At 41.1% G+C, this 19,569-nt stretch overlaps 1 protein-coding gene across 6 annotated transcripts in view; it reads right to left on the reverse strand.

Annotated features, from left to right (window-relative positions):
• BTRC (beta-transducin repeat containing E3 ubiquitin protein ligase) overlaps positions 1–19,569 on the reverse strand; it is a 119,576-nt gene that overhangs the window by 73,327 nt on the left and 26,680 nt on the right. For 3 of the 6 annotated variants that reach the window (XM_067300162.1, XM_067300160.1, XM_067300159.1), the window contains exon 2: positions 18,686–18,793. The exons of the other annotated variants lie outside the window; for them this stretch is intronic. In XM_067300162.1, coding sequence (XP_067156263.1) covers positions 18,686–18,793 — 108 coding nt within the window. The remainder of the gene's footprint in view (positions 1–18,685; positions 18,794–19,569) is intronic. 6 annotated transcript variants of the gene reach the window in all.

Genomic DNA, 19,569 nt, shown 5'->3' on the forward strand with positions numbered 1-19,569 from the left:
AAAGCATCAAGTTATCTACTTTTTCTTTAAGCCGAGCATCTAATTTTAAGAGCAAGCAGAGGACCATTTTGCATTCATTATCTTTATAGGTGGCAAGGCTAAGAGGTTGGCTGAACAAAGACCAGACAAAGACTGCCAAGTGCATATGGTGGTTCACAGCTTGGCGTCTCACCATTCTACAGCACCAACACAGCAGCTCCAACAGCAGACTATTAAAGAGGAGCGCTGCTCATGCACTTTTGTCGGCAAGTAAGTTACGCTTGGTGAAGACAGAATGACTGGAAAGCATTACACTTAAGGAAAAGCACAGATGTTTATAACTCCCGCTCATTTCTCAGGCATAGGGAACCCATCAATCCAGGTGTAGGTACGAGATCCTGCATATTTTGGGACGAACTGTAGCTGCGCGGAAGCAAATTCCAATTGATAAGGTAATGTTTAGCTGTTGCCATGGGAAGAGGATAATGTAATCGAGTTAAACAGTGCATCTATATATTTCTCCTTGCTGAACAAGGTGGGAGGAGGGATAAACGCGTGAGGTCAGAGTAAGGTTTACTTCGGCAGGACGTCGGCGACGCTCCCGGCCGCAGGAGAGGCAGACAAAGGGAGGAACTGCTCTGAGCACCCTCTCGTGGTTACTGAAACGCACATCTCCGGCACAGCTCAGGGAAGCAGCATTTGGTATCCAGACGGTGTGGTGGTGTACTCACTGGGAATATTAAGATCTGCAGTGATTGTACTTGATGCATAGTAGAGGAAGGAGGGAATTTGTTAGGGTGAAAGAAGCACAAAGAAACAGTGGACGTAAAAAGCAGGTATGGCTGAAAATCCATACAAACTCTCTTTCCTTAGAGCAAATTCTAAAACCCCATAGGCATGTCTGTCTTCATGAACTAAAACCAGACAGAAGTGTTTGCACTTGCGTGCAGGGGTCTCTCCTTTCAAACAAGCACCGGACAAGCAAGATAAGATGAGAAGTGCCAAAGCCTACAAAGCACAACATGGTCAACCTTGGTGAGATAAATACCTATCCCCACCCTCCACGCTTTCCACAGACTGGTAATATTTTTGGTATTTTTTTTGATTTGCCCAAGGTCACACAATGACATTGGAAATGTGGGAAAGAGAAACGAGGAAACCCAACCTCACATTTCTTGTAACCTTCAAAATTTCTCCCTAGCAAGAGGTTCCTGTCAAGGGGATTTGCCCTCCATAGTTTATTTTTTCTGAAATGGCTACAGTCTATAATGAGATCCTTTTAAATCTGATTTGCATTTAAAACTTCAGCCTGTAATTAACAGAGTATAATTCCATGGCAGGTTGTCTTAAAGACCACCACAAAATTATTACTATTTAACTCTCCCCATGAAGTCTCCTCCATCACTAAACACAACATGCTACAATGCATACAAAATCCCTAGACTGAAGTGTTTGATGTGAGATGACATGCAGTATTTTGTGTACATAGCCCAGCAAAACACTGCTGGGAATGAGATATAATACATGGATAAATGCACTCCCAGGGACTACCAATTGGACGGAGCTACCTTTAGCACCGCCTTACTCGTCATGGTGGAAATCAAAACCCTGCCAACTGGGGAGGCTTTCTTTGGTGCTGTGCTGCCCAACACTAATTATAAAACAGTACAGATGCAGCCCTTTTCCAAGTGTGGGGAGGTGGGGGTGGGGGAAGGACTGTGTGTCTATGTGAAGAGCACAACTATTTTTTATGCTTTCAAATTCTTAATCCTGTTTGGAGCTGTCAGTGGGGGTTAATGGAAGCCTTGGATAGGAGAATTCCAATCTGGTTGGCAGATGGATAGGTTGGTTATAGCTGCATAACTATGTCTTGCCTGCAGGCACAATTCAGAACACTGTTAAAGCAATATAAAGTCTCTGTCAAGCTGAACCATTTGGATCAGTAGCAAGGAGAAATAATAATAAAAAAAGGAGTTCATTTCTGGGCCTTGCGCGTTTATGCTAGTATGCAGAAACTGATTAATTGTCATCATGTGCTGGTCTGTTATACCTCGGATTTCTACTTCTGGAGTAGATTTTGCATGCTAATATAATCATTCTCCCTCTTGAGACATTAGCAAATAATCAAATGAAAAACAGGATCATAATTTACTGAGATTCGGGCAATTCTCTATGCAAATTTGACTTGTTATTGCTGCTGCCTCGTTAATCTGAATGCCTTTGACAAACTCCTTTGATTTATGAACTCATGACAACTCCAATGTGTATATATTTTGCTAGATTGACATTATCATTAAGAGTGGGTGGACTGAGCTCACATGAATGGCTGATTTTATTCGCTGGTGTCTGCTGCTCAACAGCTGAGCATCTCCTTCTCACAAAGCCCCTGAGCGCCAGGCTCTTCCCATCTACCCATCCATTCATCATCTCGATGTTAATTGGCCCAGGCTTTAAGCAAATTTTCAACACGATTTAAAGGCACGATGACACTGATTACTGACCCTCTGCCATACGGTGCCTATTGATTAACCTGACAGAGATGATGAGCTTGAGGGAAACTAGGTGTGTGTGGACCTCAAGGGGGAAAAAAAATATATATTGTTTATGCAGGCAAAACACTTGTCATTATCCCAAAGGCCAGAATTTGTGCTGTACTGGCCCTTAAAACACACTATTGCTTTAAACACCTGCATCCAATACAGAAAATGCTTGCTTGCTGTGGAAAAATGATTATAAATTTGATGTCATGTGCAGTCTGTATTTTAATCGAGTTCCCTGATAAATAGAGCCCCTCAAGCCAATCAAGTCTCGCTCTAGCCATTGCGTGTGTACACATCAGCTCCAACAGAAGCTGGGGCAGGGTGTGTTTTTAGTGATATAAGCTCATCCAATTGCATGAAGGAAATCTACTTGGGTATTTCAGGTCCCTAAGCAAATAATACAGTGGGAACACAGTGTCCAAACAGTTAGAGTAGAGTAAATGATTCAAGGGCAACCCAGATGCCAGATGTAGCTGTCCTGGTATTTCTATAGCCACATTAAAATCGCTGTTTTAACACAAACCGGTGAAATAGTGCATTTCCCCTTTTCCAGTGCAAACTGTTGATACAACCTGATCCTCAAGCTCCCCGGTGTGTTTGCTGAACATAGTGTTTTAATCAGAGCTTGCAAATAACTGACCACCTCTTTCATGTTCCTCGAAGGGTCCCCACAATGCACTTGGTTTTCCTGGCCGAGGAGGGCAGGCTACCACCTCGGCCGAGGGGCATCCACTGAATAAAGCCATTTCTGTTTGCAGACCGGTGCTATATAAGAGGAAAATAAAGCAGAAGGCCTGTTTAACCCCCGCCCAGCCCCAGGTTAAGGCTGTCAGTCAATGCACAATGTTCTTCTTTCCAAACACAAGCCAGCAGCCTGCCAGCAGTCGGGAGGTTTCTCCTGTCTAATCTGTTTTTTTCTTTCTTGTTGCCCCAAGATGCCATGAAGTTAGTTGTCTTCCAACTTGCATTAACTGATTGCAGGAAATGGGACAAGGAAACAGTGGGTAAAGATGTGGGGAAATTAGCTGTGATTGCCCCATGCCCATATCAACCAGACTGGATTGAGAGACAGAGAGAGAGAGAGAGACAGTCAGAGAGGGAGACACACACACAGACAGAGCATGTGTGTGTATATGTGGAAATAAGTGCCAGTCTAAGACTACAGACGCATTTAAGCTTTACGTTCCCTTTCCAATAACCTTTGTAAGTGATAGATGAGTCCGAGCCCATTGTTATCGTTAAGGGACTGTCAGCATCCTGATTTTATAAATGCTGTCTGTCAGTTTATAAATATCTCAGCTATTTCAAACGCTGCTAGGATGAATCCTGGCATAGCCAATGTCAGTCTGAAAGCTGTATTATCATTAAAAAAAATTATGGGCCTAAACATCCATTAAAAACACGTAATAATAGCTTCTCCTTTTTCTCCTCTCACAAGGCCTAAACCACTCAAATTCATGCTTATTTGGCTAGCCACTCCACTATGTAAAAATGGTCCTTAACACTGGCTAATGTACTTTGAGAAAAACAAGTATGAAAACAGCAAGTTTGAAGGCAATTCTCTGTCTGTTCAGCAGATAAAACAAAAATGACAGCTGTAACACACAGGGAGATCCACAGCAATGAAAATGCAGAGATAAATATTAGACCCCATTCCTCTTTGGCATTTGCTGCTCTGAACATTCACCGAGATTAGATCCTTTTAGAGAACGCCATAAATTGCAATGTGTAGGCACAAGGGGGTGACTTCGGCATGGAGCAAAGGCGTAGACAAGTTTCCCAGCTCTTACAAGTTTAAAGTTAAATGGTACTTTCGCGAGGGGTTGAAGTCTGAGCATTCGAATGAAAGAAAGAGAAAGCAGAGAAACTGCCGCCTGTCTTGCAGCAACTGAGACCGGAAAAGGAAAGGAGATAAGTTAAACTGGTATCCTTGCTCAGTGCCTGCTTTATAGACTGACATGCATATGTGTACTATGATTACAGAGTTACCTGCACAAAAACCTGTTTTCCACACGGCTCCAATCTGTTTGGAAACTCTTCGTGATAGGGCCTATTTCTTTCTGAATATGCCTAAAGAAATGAAGTTCAAATCCATGCCTGAGCAGTTCAGGTGTCTATGCTAAACTAAATTCCCAAAACTGAAGCTCTGACAACAGTGAGAATGGGAAAGGACAACACTGCCCCTCTAATCAGACACATGCAGACGCGTTCACACAAGACCGAGTTTGGTTTGCATCTATGTTAATACAGGCCACAACAACAAAAGTTCCAACAAATTCTTTCTGCAGTTGAAAAACCATGATAGGATTCTAATTTTTACATCTACAAAATGGATCTTGCATATTTTCCTGTCTTTTTCACTCAAATTAATAACTTGCAGATTAGAAAAAAAAACTTATTTTCAAAGCAATGAGACTAAATACTGGAAATTCTTGACATCAAGAGAACTTTCACATCAGGTTGATTTAACTTTTTAATTATTGGTTTGTTAGAAAGCATAAGTTAAAGGTGTGGGGAGTCTTAACATTACAGAAGAACAGTGAATTCAGTTTAACTCTTAAATTTCAAAAGACACTACGGACATCAAAGATATGATGAACAGGAATATTTTAAAGAGCGGAAATTTGATTTGTAGTTAGGAAGGGAACAAAAATCCAGGTGCTGGGAACAAGCCATTTAGGGATATTCCAAAAATCTAGCTTTGCTTCGTAGACATTTCTCAAACACTTCACAGACATTTCTCTCTGTGAGAGAAAGAGAGAGAGAGAAAGAGAGACAGAGAGACAAAATATGGCTAATGAGAACAGTCTCTTCACATTCCCCAGGAAGCAGCCCTGCTTAACATTTCTGTTCTGTGAATTTAAGAGAGTCAGCAGTGGTAAATTTGTTTTTAATATTCAAGCTTTCAAGCCTCGCAAGCTAGTTGGCCAATGGCCCTTTCTATTCCAATGTTTGTTGGTGCCTTATTTACACAAGCATTACATCCGGAGAGCCTTTGAATATAATTTCACGTGGATTAAGGGAAGAACATTTGCTTCTGCTAATCAGGACATCTGGTTATTTTTGTAACTCACAGACATCTGCATTAGGCAGTTCGACTTCCCCATTCCTCATAACAAGGTTAGAGCTTAAGAAGCCTTAAGGACCTCGAGTTGAATTTTATGGCTGGGAATTTTTCACAGCCAGGTCTGTTTCAGAATTTCGTTTCCTAAATAACACAAATCGATCAGTACCTACCCAGGTACACATATGTTTTTATAGCTAGCACTTTGTATGCATGGTTTTATAGCGTACATCTTGTACTCCAAGCTTTTATAGTACTTCAAAACTACCTACATCTTTTTAGGGAACAGAAAGCTCATATTCCCAAAATGCATAGATGAAAACAACCAATTAACTGTATAATATGCATAATATGGGTATTTATTTCTAAAAAATTCAACAGGGCAACTTACGTAGGGCTGATCTCAGGACTTGTTCTGAATCCCATTATCACTGTGCTTTGGCTTTTTTCATACTAGTGAATTATCCCTCACATCTGCTCCTCACGCTGAACAAAAAAGTATTCTTCTTTTTCTGTTCTCTAGGACAACCTTAATGATTTCACCAATCTTTGGAATTCTCGTTCAAATTCCTCTTCAAACAATTTCAGCTGAGGTTAGTTTGTCTCTAAGACTGTAGACTTCTGCCACACATACTTCAGGAAGACAGATTTTGCATGGAACAGAAGCTTTTTAAAGGAGGGAATGGAAGAACAGAATCAATCACAGCTTGGCTCGCGCTTCCTTGTTGGTTGAATTTTGCTACATTCCTTTCACACAAATTCATTTTCAACACTCGGATCAGAGTGTTGAACTACTGGATTTTGGAATTACTCACTTTCATTCTCAGTTTGCAGGATTCCCCCTCTATCCCTACCATGGATCAAGGCTTTTCATCTGTGCTGATGCAGCTCAGAATCAGATGTTTTCTTAATTTTCCCCCACATATATGGGGGGGAGGGAGGACAGGGACCACAAAAACAGCTTTTACAGGCTGTGAACATAAAATAACATCCAAAATATGTCAAAACATATTTCTAGCCCTAACAAGAGTTAGCAAGAGCCAACAAGTCTGAGGGGAGTTTTAAAAAACTTTTTATATATTAAAATTCTCTAGATACAGATTAACTTTCTTTATACAATATTTATTATAGCTTCATTTGCATAGGAACGGCAAGTGCTCTGATAAATGGGTTGTACGACTGCCTAGATCTGCTGCAGACTGCATGTACTCTCCTGAAGTACTATTTTCCAACTTTTTACAGCTACTTCCCTCAAAGGACAAATGCAGTCTCATTAGTCCCACTATAAAACCCCTTCCCCCCCCAGTCATGTCCTACCCTTCTTATATTAACCTTTTGTCAAAACCTTTCATTTTGAGCTTTCCTGTCAAGCAGACAGAAAGACCTCTGCTAGTCATTACACCCCTTCTCTAGAGCCCAGGGCTTCCCATCTCCCAAACATCCAGTTCAACCACACTGCCCTCATCCTGCTGTATTATGCCTTCCCTTTCCAGCTTCGGGTTTTTCTTCCTATGTTCCAATAGGGGAAGAGGGGAAAGAAAATATGAAAAAAGGCATGAAGCAGAGGTTAAGTTGTCTGCCCAAAGTCAAAATGATAGCGTGGGGCAAGAACCCCCAAATTCTGGCTCCCTCACTGTGTTAGCCTTTTAGGCACAATCCCTCCTAAAATAATAAACGAAAGCACCTCACCACTCAAGTAGTCAAGTAGAAAGATCTACTCAAGCTACTTACTGCAGTGTTAGATTGCTGTGAATTCACAGTGTATTTTATCTACCCCACGGGAAACACAGGCACCCATGTCTTTATGTCATGGCAAATGTGAGCTAGGTGACCCTGCAGCCTGAGCAACTTCATTTTCCATTTAGAAAAGATTCAAAGTACCGAGAGAGTGAGCACAGAGCTGTTCGCATGATGTAGCTCCAGCCCCTAACTCGCCTCACAGCAGTTTGTCCGTGAGGGCAGACCTAGAGCTTTGTTCCAACTTTCGACAGAGTAAAAAAGCAAAAGGTTTTTTTTGTTTGTTTGTTTTAAAAAAAACAAAAACAAAAAACCAAGCATCATCATCCACCACTGGACTGTGGGGCAAATTTAGCTAACTTCTAACACACGTTCTTTTCCATACAATATTGAGGAAAAACTCATGGCCAGCATACAAGAACATGCAAGTCTAAATGCGTACCAACCTTTCATTCAACAAAGCAAACAAATAACATAATCTTCTAATAAAAGCATGTGAAATTACGGATTAGTCACTGAATGTTATGACATTTGGTTAGCAAGCACTGCAGCCTTGTAACAACAGCTGCCACCCAAGAAACAATCCCCTGGGTCATCGCGATGTGGCGATACCAAATACAAACATGGTAACACAACAGTCTCTTCCATAACATTTCAATTTAAAAGCCCACTATTAGGTTCTGCTATTACCAAATAATTCCAACTCTGAAACAGCATTTTCTTGAACTATAGCAAGGAGCTACAAAAATGTCATAACAAATCTCATTGCCCTGGGTAAGGATGAAGAGTTGGACCTGCTATGGAGACCATCAAACGAGGGGGGTAATCAAGCAATCAAAGGATGAAAGATAGGGGTGTATGTGTATGCAGTAACTCGTCTTCAGATACCTCGGGGCTAGCAAAGATTTTGTTCCTATAGGAAATTACAGCGCTCTAGATCACCAGCTATTGAGACCTGCTATTTGCAGCTTTTTGCTAGAACATGAATGGCTTATTAATCCTACAACATATCTGTTTTAGTTAACTTCTTGGTGGAGAGGGGGCCAGGAAAACAAAATGTACTTAAATGCTGAATTTTTTTTCCAGGCTGAATGCCTTTCATCCAATAAGACATTCAAAGCAGTGACCCAGCAAATGGATTGAAAAAGCAATCTTCCGTCTCAGTGCCACATTATCATTCCTATTCAGTATTCTCGGTGAGATATCTCAATCAGCTGGATGTGTGTGTAAGTGACAGCGCAGCCCATTGCTGGGTTAATTAAACATTTGACTTTAACACCCTCCCCGTCATTAAGCAAATAAAAACAGATAATTCAAACTGCACTTCATCCACGGGGTACACAACATACATGTCAAAATTAAGAGAGTCCAAGGCCCTCAGGGAGTTCTGCTCGGGGAGGTAATCAGTTTAAATCTTATCTGGTTTATCAATTATTCTATTGATTAAAGCAGGGTGATTATACAAAACTCCTTCTTGCCACATGGGATACATGTCAGCAGAGCAGGACAACACAGGGAGGTTCAAAAACGATTTAAAGAAAAGACAGACAGATGAATAACAGTCTATTAGTACATGCCAGCAATCCATAGATGGAAAGCCTGATTCTTCTTTTTAAGCAAGTGAATTAAAGTCCTTCCAAATCAGAGTGCCAATGTTGTTACTTCATCTCCTTTAAAATCAGATTTATATATTGAAAGGACAACACTTCTTGGTTTTAAACAGATGATTCCTTTCCTAGCATTTGAATCATGTTTTATTGTTACTGGTCCTAGAGCATAACAAGGACACCACCACCAAACACAAGATATTCCAGACCTTAAAGGCATTACGTTTATCCATCAATTACTCCAAAAAGTGGGTGGAAAGGACACACTCAGTACCTGAATTCTCCCACATGCACTCATGATATAGCCATATGAAATTATATTTTTAATCATTAAATTGTCTCAGCTCATCCCAGACTTAAAAAAAAGAATGTGCTTGGGGTTTGGGAGATTTTTTTGTTTTGCAGCCCTCCAAAGTGAGACATCAGCAGCACAGCGAGCTGCCGCAGCCACAGGCTCTTACTTTTCACAAACCTGCACGTAATCCCACAACAGCAGTCTTTATCGCAACTTCGCTCTTCTACATAGGCACGGTGCACAGAGCAACTCTGGCTACTTCTCAGTTTTTGTTTCCTGATGAAGAAAGGCTCACCAAAGCACCATTGTTGCTGCCAGGCTCTTTGTCCTATCTTCGCGATCTTCCCAGTATCGTTTTGCTGCAAGTTTTACTCTGTCATATCCTAAATCGGATTTTAAGATGTTTGGTTCAAGGCCTTGCCTTAAACATACAAGCCAGGAGGCTTTTAAAAATAAAACAGAAACACTGCAGTCTAGGAAAAACCAACAACTCAAATCTGCCATTCCTTTTTTCTCCTGTAAAAGTTTCCTCAAAGCAAACAATTAGCAGTAGAAGAAAGATCAGCCTTAAACCAGGACTTTTCGCCATAACATCTCCTACAATGTTTCACAATGGTCAGACTCGTAGCGCAAACTATTTATTAGTAATTTAATCACATCTCAATTTTTAGTGAGGACAGAGGGTACGAACCACAGTGGTTAAAACCCTGACAAGCTGGAGGGCCCCAATGCTTCACTTGCCAATGCTGTCGGAGTTGCAATCGCAGAAATTTTAAGAAACAAGGGCAGCTATAAGGCAGGCCTGAGGTATGTATGTTCTTGCCCTTCACCTTCAGGAACAGATTATATGCCACTCCATATTGGCACTGCATGTGCATCCAACCATGCCTTAGCCTCTACTCCGTACATCCCTTTTCTTCTTTGGAAGCAAACTAGAAAACCTGCATTAGCATGCTGTATTTTACTCTCACCACTAGAAATACTGAGGGTGCTATTTGTAATTGTATTCTTTTAAGAGGTTTGTTCTCTGCAGCTGTTTTCTGCTTGCAGTGTATTTTGTGTAATCAGCACATCATCATAAATACATTGGCTGTTCCCCCGAGGGAAGCTGTCACTGTTTAATTTACAGAACAACCTGGCCAATGTGAATTCTAACACTACAGCACTATGGCAAGAAGTTACCACACTCGGAAAAACAGGTTTCTATGAATTTTTATATCAAGAGCTGGTCCCAGGACAATTTAGGTTCTAGAAATAGATTGTTTTTAAAAGCACTTTATACACTGGATGGAATGGATTCTTTCCCGCTTACTGCTTCTTAAGGCAGCACTGGGCTCACTCCGATGTTATTTTAGAGGTGACAACCCCCAGCCCCCCAACACGACCATCTTCGCTTCTGAGTTCGACCAGGACGCAGCACTGTAGGAAGGTGTCCCACACTACACACCGATTTTTACAAAGAACAACCCAAAATATCCAGGTGCTGGGAGTCCTCATTTCAACAAGGGAACGCGCTGCATTGCAAGGTCAAATGTTATTACCTGCATCAAAGGGTTGCTGCAGAGTTCATTGCTCTGAAGATGCCATAAAAGTGAAAAGCATATTCCTGAAAGACTAAAAATGCATGCAACTTTACTGGCTGAACTAGAGTCGCTTCCTTTGTTTCCTTGATACACGGTTGTATTTGGGGGGAATAAATCCCAAGCTCTCTTCTAGAGGGCAGGGAAAAGGCTGATGGTTGACCATGCTATACATGGATACACTCATAGGAAATTGTACAATTTCCCTATTTGGGAAGGGACACAAAGAGACTGAAAACCTGATATAATGCCAAAGAGAAGCAGCTTCAAATGTGAATAAATCAAAATAAATTTAGTGGATAAATTTGTTTGTGACTTCTCCTCCAAAAGCAACACTGAAAAATAAAAACTATTCCACACATTAAAAAAAATGTTTTCCATTTTGTTGGGGGGGGGGGACTTTTTTTTTTTTTAATTTAAATGACACTGAGAATTCGCAACAGCTTTGTGTATAGCAGCACTTGCTGATTCTTCAAGGTAATTAGAAGTCCTATTTAACATCACCAGACATAGGGCAAGTATATGAACAAAATAAAAAGAATCATGCACAGAGTATTATGTATTTTGACAAGCATAGTTTAATTTTAGTTAGTTTGCACAGCATCCTAGTACATTATTTTGGTCTATTTGAAAAGTAACAAAATCTCAGGAACGATCATTAAAGCAAAATAAATGCCATTGCATCTCTGATACAGTTTGAGAGAATGATGTACAAAAAGCATACAAAAAGCACAATGGAAATCGCTGAAATTTTACAAAAACCTGGGTCTTCTAGACAAGAAGGAACGCAACAAAGAATATCTGGTTATTTTCATGCACAAAATAAGTAGTAGTCAATAGAAATCAGAAGAAATAAAAAGAAACCCATCCCAAGCACCATAAGTGAATAAGTATCTTTTTGAGCTATGAATTTTAAAATTTACCCTCTGAGGGTTTGGGATTTTCCCCTCCCTCCCCTAAAACTTGCGTGTGATCAAGTATCTGATTTGTAAGAAGATCTCATTCTGTTCTCCTATACATGTGTGCATTTAAAGTTACTTCAAATTATCTCTGCATGTTATGTTTTACAAGAATCACTGAACTCCCACAGACACTGGCTTAAATGTTGGATGATAGAGAACACCACGAACTTCCCAAATTTGTGACAGAATTATATATTTTAATTCTAAAATTATTATTAATGTGACATCAGCTCTTTGCCAGTTTAGCAGAAATAGGTAGAAACTGATCTTGTACAACTGGTTACCTCTTAAGAACAGCTCAGAGTCATTCAAAATCAAAATGATAACGAAGACAAGTGATTTATAACAGACTATGCTGGTGCTAACTTCAGTAGGAATACACTGAAACATTTATTATTGCTATCAGGGGGCTGCAGTCAGTTACACTTAACCACTTCTTTCTTCATATAATGCAAGAATGATTAAGATTTGGTTAAAATATTTTGAGGATCATGAAAAATTCACCGAACTGTTAGGTTAATTAAAAAAATAATAATCTTTCTTTAAGAAACCATTAAATAATGTCAAGAAGCAGTGTTGTTACAGATCTTAAACCATCCTGGGACCATGGGAATTACAAAGGACTTTAGCCTTAGGTTATGCCAAGGACTGGAAAGCCCTCTCTCCTCCCTGGAGACTGTGCAGTACCGCAGAAAGCCATGAGATAGCAGCACAGTACACAGGATGGTCGCGTCCCCCACTGCCTCGCCGCTCCCCAAGGCTCCGGTTCTGCTGAGCTCAACGCACACACACATGCGCGGTGGCACGCGTGTGCGGGCGCACACGCTCACACACACACACACACACACACTCACACACACACAGAGGCTGATGCTAATTCAATTAGTGCAGTCTGCAACTCCAGAAAAGAGTAATTCAATTAGTGCATTGTGGAGCTCTACAATACCTCTAAGCAGATGTTCACAATCCTCAGGAACCAGAGCTAGCTTTTAAAAATACCTGTATCCCGTCAACGTGGCACTGCATATGCCATTTGTCAAAAGAGGTTTATACACCTTTCTCACTTCTAACGAGGGAGGAAAGAAAACACAGGTTTGGTCGGCAGATTAGTTTTGTTTCGTTTTATAAACTAATCAGCCAAACTAATGCTGGTGCGCTAAAGACCTTGCCCTCTCCTTACCAGGAAGAGCGTATTACACAGTAACAAGATAATTAATGCAGAGGCTGAAGTAAGGGAGGCTTTTTAGCTACAATGCAGTTTAAATTAATCATCATGCTCAGCATACTGGGGTGGAGTTGATCAAGGGAGGTATTTCTCAGTAGCAGATACTGGCACACTTCTTGATGCTTTTCTCATTTCTTCAACCTATGTGCAACTTTTGACAATGAGTATATGCAGAGAATAAATGCTGATTTCTAAATAGTAAATTGTAATATACTACCTAAAAACCCCAGTCTCCACGGTTCCACTGAGAAGGATCTTTTTGCTACCTGAAAGGACAGAGGCTTCTGTTGTTGCTGTTATTAGACCTTGCAGCAGGATCCCGAGGCAGCGTTTGGTAGATTTTCCAGCCACCACCAAGTAACAGCACCAGTTATACAGTACTTAAGCAACCAGTCAGACACAAAGGTCATTAGATTTAAAGGAGGATAAACCCTAAATATGTTTGTTTGCCAAAGCTCTTCTCTAGTCACTGGGCAGTGGCTTTACTTTCTTTGCACAATCCCAAGCTGGGATAACCCTCTTGGTCCTCCTACAATTAAGCTCCTGAAAGTCTGAACACATTCAGGGGTTGGAGTCAAGTGCAAAAATTACACAATTAATTTGGCTTCATTTCTGCTACTTCTCTTATTCCCTCTCGTGCCCTTAATTGCTCCTGCCAGGTGGTAAGACAAAGACAAACAGGAGAAGGGGACCCCGAACACCTCGAACAAGAAAGTTTGTTTGAAAGAAAAAACAGGTGTCGCACTGTGGCAGTTCAATATTTCATAGCCAATACAAGGAATGTGCAACAACACTGCAACTTTAAATCTTTGCCTCCTGTGTCAGTCTCTCTCCTCTCATTGTAATGCCAAAGGGAACAGCAATCAGAGTGGAGATGTTCAACGTGATAGAGGTCAGGACACCGGTGGATCAACGTACCAGAAACACGACCTTGTTTATTTTTTTCCCCAGTATTATTGTTTACAGGGTGCTTTGCTCATGTACCTTGTGGTTCTTAGCTAAAAGATGAAATTACAGCCCAGGATGAAGCGCTCAGGCACACATCCAATTTGTGTTTCCATCTCAGAAAACAAAAAGCTTCTGAGGCCCTCGGGCTGCCATTCAAACTTGGAGAGGCTGACATTTTTAACAGCATGAACCAGAGACTGGCAGAGGGAATGATCTAATGCATTTCTGACTTGTCAATCAAAGACCTCACCTCTGCTGTCTTGTAAACAGTTGGGGGCCACCTAACTACATTCATAAACAGGGGAGCGCCTGCCGCCAGCTGGGGGGGTGCTGGAGCCACATGCTCTGGCTATTAGTCACCAAAATTATGAATCCATTTCAGAGCCTCCCCGTAAACAGCCTGCGGGCACATTTCGCAGGGCCACGGGAAGGGAGCGAGAGGAGGGAATACAAAGCAGGCTTGGTCGAGTGCAGCCGCGTCTCCACGCTGACGGGCTCTTCTCTGGACACCCCGTCTCGCTCCCACTTAGGTACAGAACGACGCATATCAGTAAACATTTTCGCCAAAGCCGAACGATCTCCTTTAAATGCATTTCTCGCAAATGCATTCCTGAGCACGCACTGCTTGCTCTCCCCGAGACTTTTGCTTTCACCTACTATAAGACCATAAATAACGTACTGCTACTTCTCATATTTACATGAGATTTTTCAGGAACAACACGCCAACTTTAAGGCAAAACGCATAAAGGGCGTGAAGGAAGCGTGAAAAGATATCAGTTTCTAACAGAATTTACAGAAAATGCTTCTGTAAAAAAATTCCACTTCCTAATGTGAAAATATAAAAATCAGAAAAAATAGATGTAAAATTCATTTGAGCAATGAGCTGATCTCTTCCTCGCAAGTACAACAGGCTTCCATTACTTCAGACCATTTATGTCTTTGACCCGCAACTTTTTCAAAAAGATCTCTGGCCAAAGAAAAGGAGCTGTGTACAGCAGGCCAATTCTGCCTCCTTCTTCACGTCCCCAAAACCTCACGTATGCTCCTGTATTATTTCATTTGACTAGCGCAGTTGCTTTCCTCAACTATGAGGGTGCTTCCAGCAAGAAACAAGGGACATGCTTCACTTCTTCAAAATCATGCAGAAGACTCTTCCCTTCGTCTGACAAACCCTGACGTGCAGTTCTTGACGATCAAGACCTTCGCTCCAGGTAGCAGACGGGGAATTTCTGGCATTCCAGAGAGAGACACTCCTACATTCAACAGGATGCTGCTAACTCCACCATAAGATTGCTAATCCTCCTCTTTGACTACTAAAGCCCATTGCAGAACTAATGCATTTTAGAATTGGCAAAGAAAAGCTGACAAAACTACCCTTCACTTTTTGATTTGGCACTTAGGCTCCAGAAAAAAATAAAAGCATGGCTTTTATCCCAAAAAATGTTACAGTCTGAACTGGACCCAATGTTCGCGAGGAGCGTCAACTGGGTAAAAAGGAAGAACTGGACAGTTCTCTGCAACTACCCTGGTGCACAACCTTTGGCAAGGTTGCTCCTTAAATCTCCTCATCTATACAACAGCCTATAGAAAAGAACTCAAGGAAACATTATCGTCTTCTGCAAACCTGGAAGGTTTAATACAGTTATTTTCTCAGCACAGTTGTTGGGTGTAATTATAAATCAAATTTTGAAAAGAACGGAGACTATTAAACGCAACATAAACTGAGTCTTCTGAACATGCATGGCAAATATTTTAAGAAGGGGAAAGTAATTATCTTCAGATGAAAAATGTCATGAAAACAGACACCTGTTGGCATATCTGGAAATTTCCAAAACATGGATTTTTAGAAAAAATACGCTCTAAGTTATTTTTTCATATTAGGAGAATCTATAGGCAAACTAGTTTTTAGTTGCTTTGAAGGGTGATAGCACAGTAAAACCTGCATCCAAGACACTGAAGATGAAAGGGCTGGCCTTTTTCTCTTAAAATGTCCTCTTTATCGCCTTCCCACAGTGTCTTATAGGATTTCATGTTCCAATTTGGTGCCGTCTTCCCCCACGAGCTATATGAAATTCAGTTACACAACAGATCCAACCACACTCAATAGTTGCAAAGCACTGTGAGATGAAAGAATTAAAAAAAAAAACCTCAAAAAACAAACCTACTGTTTTCTAGTTGCTTATTCCCCATCCCTGGCTTTAGCCTTAAAACCCTTCCCTGGGTGAGAGAATTGCCAAACGGAATTGAGGAACCAGAAGATCCTGTTTGCACACAAGTGTCTCCGATAATAAAAACACACAAAGAAGAAAAATGAAGTTATCTGACATATTAACAGAATCATCTCTAAATCGACTATCTGCCAATGCTTCCCATGAGAAGTCAGCAGGGCTTTAACTGAGCTATTCAAAAAGAGCCTGTTTCCACATTTGTGTCTGAGCATCTGAAGGTAAGCATGTAAATAACTAGACAAATTCAGCAGTGACTAAGTGGCCTTCCAGATGGCACCTTCTCTTTTGCCACAAGCAAAGAACATTGATATGCTTCTCCAGTTACTTCAAGCTTGCTAGGGAAAAAATAAAATAACTTAATATGAGAAAATTTGCTGGGCTACAAGAAAGTCTTTAATGCTTTCCTGAAGATTCGGTACCAAAGAAAGCATTAAAGAATGATGAAATATTTCAGTATCACAGCTTCAAGCAGGCTCCAAACCACTCCCATTTAGCTTACTGCACCGGAAAATGCAGAAGCCATGCCTCCTAGAGGGGAGATTTCTTCAGACCATGCAAGCTAATGGGGATCAAAGCCCATTGAAAAAAACGGATTGAAATAAGGATGACTCATTGCTGCAGAAGCTGTTGCTGGCAATTTAGTTCTCTCTCAATTGGCACTAAATGAGTTCTTCAACACAGGAAACAAGGAGTGCTATGAAGAGTGCTAGCATACCATTTTAGATGGCAAATGAGGCAGATTTCCCCAAACCCCACAGTCACTAAATATCCAAGAAAATGTCTCAAAATCTGCAGGAATGCAGATGTCAAAGCCCTGCTGCACTTCCAAGAAGGCAATATGCAGTAAATGGTTGTGCAGCTGACTCACCTGACTGCAAATATCAACGCATTGTATTAGCAGTAAAGTTGCTGCTCATATCTATCATTAGGAAGGATATCTTGAGCTAAAAGAAGCTAGTTCCCCTCCCCTTTCTAAACCCTTTATATGCTTATCCTGAATCATCAAAAATAATTCAAGCAAAAATAGAGGAGCCCCAATCTGAGTTTACAAATTGCTTTATATACACTAAGGTTCTCTAAAACCTGAGCTTAAAGAGGTCTGAGATTTATTCGACAGCAGAAAGCCCAAAAATTAGGCCTATCCGATTTAGTCAAATTATGCAAATCAGGATTAGAAGTAGGATTCTAAATTCTGCCTGTTGTCTCCAGAGTCCTCTTAGACTAATAAAAAGTCTTATATCCCCTCCCCCCCAGAAAGCTCTGCTAAAAGCTTGCCGCAGCAAAGCAGGCCTGGCAGGACACCTTCCGGAGTCCATCACTGCTCCTGCTAGCTCAGCAAAAAGGCGTGCAGCAAAGTGATGTAAGACACTTAAGCCTCCCTTGAGACTGAGGAGATTACTTCCACAGCACTCTCCTGGTCCTGAGAGCCAGAAACCAAATTCAAAATAATCCTTGTGCACCATCCCTTTAGAGGCAGGTCATGAACTTTCACCAAAATGATTCAAGATTTCAGGAAGGTTCTAGATTATCTGTTATGCCTGGTTGCTCCAGATGCTGGTGAATAAAACTCTTTGCCACAAGTTGGCTCCAAAAATGCAAGTCATATTAAAGCTGCCACAAGCCCCAACAAGCACGCTCTCTACAGAAACACCCCTAAGGTCCCCGAGTCAATGCGGTTCACACAGAATCATCTTGGACACAGCAGAGCATCCAACACGAACGCAGCATCTCTGCAGTCCAGTCTCGACTGCTCCCCCTTTATATCTACAAGTCATTTTGAAATGTTTGCAATGATCCTGAGAGCCTTAGCTAGGTTTCTAACCGCTTGTCCAATAGTTGCCTCGCTCTCTGCCCACAGGAGAGTAACTAAATTTTGAAAGATTCACCGGTCATCCAAAATGTCTGAACAAACCCCATTTGACAGAAAGCCGTCTCATGACAGAGAAAAGCTTGAATCTAACAAATTCAGAGACCAAAGAAAAACAGGTTTACTTTATTTGCCATTTGATTAACAGCTTGCTTGTGGAATAATTTTCTGTAGTCAAAGTGCCCAGACTACTGCTAACAAATTTAATAAAGTAAACAAATGCAGGCATCAATTATCACCATGGCAATGAACCCACCCCCTCAGTCCTCTAAACGGCATACAGAAAATTTAGATAGGAAGGGGATCACTGTATGAGCAGCCAGATTGGAGACTGTGTGATGGATACTGTTTGCCAAATATAATTAAGCAGTGTATTTTTGACACAACTGAAAACCAATGGAAAAGATAATGGTACCAAGCCAATTTAGATAAAATAATTATATTAACTCAAGATAATGGAAATGCCCCAGTACTGAGCCACCCTGAATCTGCACAAGATGGTGTTAAATACTGGAGGGGTTCTGCATGACACAGGAGAGGCATACAGTATGCAGCAGAATAAATGGAGGTAAGCAAGCAAGAAAGAGTAAAGAAGCAGACGCGCACGTACACAGACGGAGAGAAAGGAAGGAGTGGGGAGAGACAGAAAGTACCTGGAAAGCTGGGAGTGCGCCAGTCCCTGGGTTATACAGGCATCGCAGTGAGGGCATGCTGTCCGCCAGGCTGGAGCAGCCCAGCCACAGAGATCTGGGCATAGAGCACTGCAGAGAAAGGACAACTATGAGATGGGGCTGCATGAGACAGGATGGCACAGATTACAGGTACTTTCAAGGCTTAGCTGAATGGCACCAACACAACCGCAACTGGCCTTAAAGACTGAGACATCTTTAAGAAAACACAAACTGCTGATGAGTCTTTTCCTTCCCCGAAGATTAACAGATGTCATAGTAGCAAGAAAAGGACAGTATGGATAAAGAAAGCAAGTTTTTCATCTTTTTTTTTTTTTTAATGCCAACGTGCAAGTTTTTCACTAATAAAACATTTCTTTACAATTAGTCAGGCCTCTTCTCCATGCATAGCCACTGCCCAGGCACAATACAACACAAAGCAAGCAATTCTGCAAGGGAAGCAGAAAAGGAAATGACAACTTTAAATGGAATACTGGCAGGGAAAGAAAAGCTTTTGTATTTTTTTTTTTTTTAATTATCATCTCCAAAGGGGACAGAAGGAAAATCCTGCAGTCCAAGGTCAATAGGAACTTGGTGACAGTTCATAGGAGTTTCATATTTCTGCTTGCCTTGTTATTCATTAAATACAATTATTAAAACAAATAGATTCTGTCCCTCCAAACACATCAAATACAAAAGAAGAGCCAAAGCAGCCAATCACAGAAAATTCTATTTATTTTGATAGTTAAAGCTATTGCACCCTGAAATATACAGAGTTGCTTGTTCATTTTAAATCCCGACTATTAAATTTAGGGATGCATTAGGATAAAAATCACTCTTACAATGGCTGCATTTGTCAAAGTACTGGT

This window comes from Apteryx mantelli, chromosome 7 (genome assembly GCF_036417845.1).
Source record: "Apteryx mantelli isolate bAptMan1 chromosome 7, bAptMan1.hap1, whole genome shotgun sequence".
NCBI lineage: Eukaryota > Metazoa > Chordata > Aves > Apterygiformes > Apterygidae > Apteryx > Apteryx mantelli.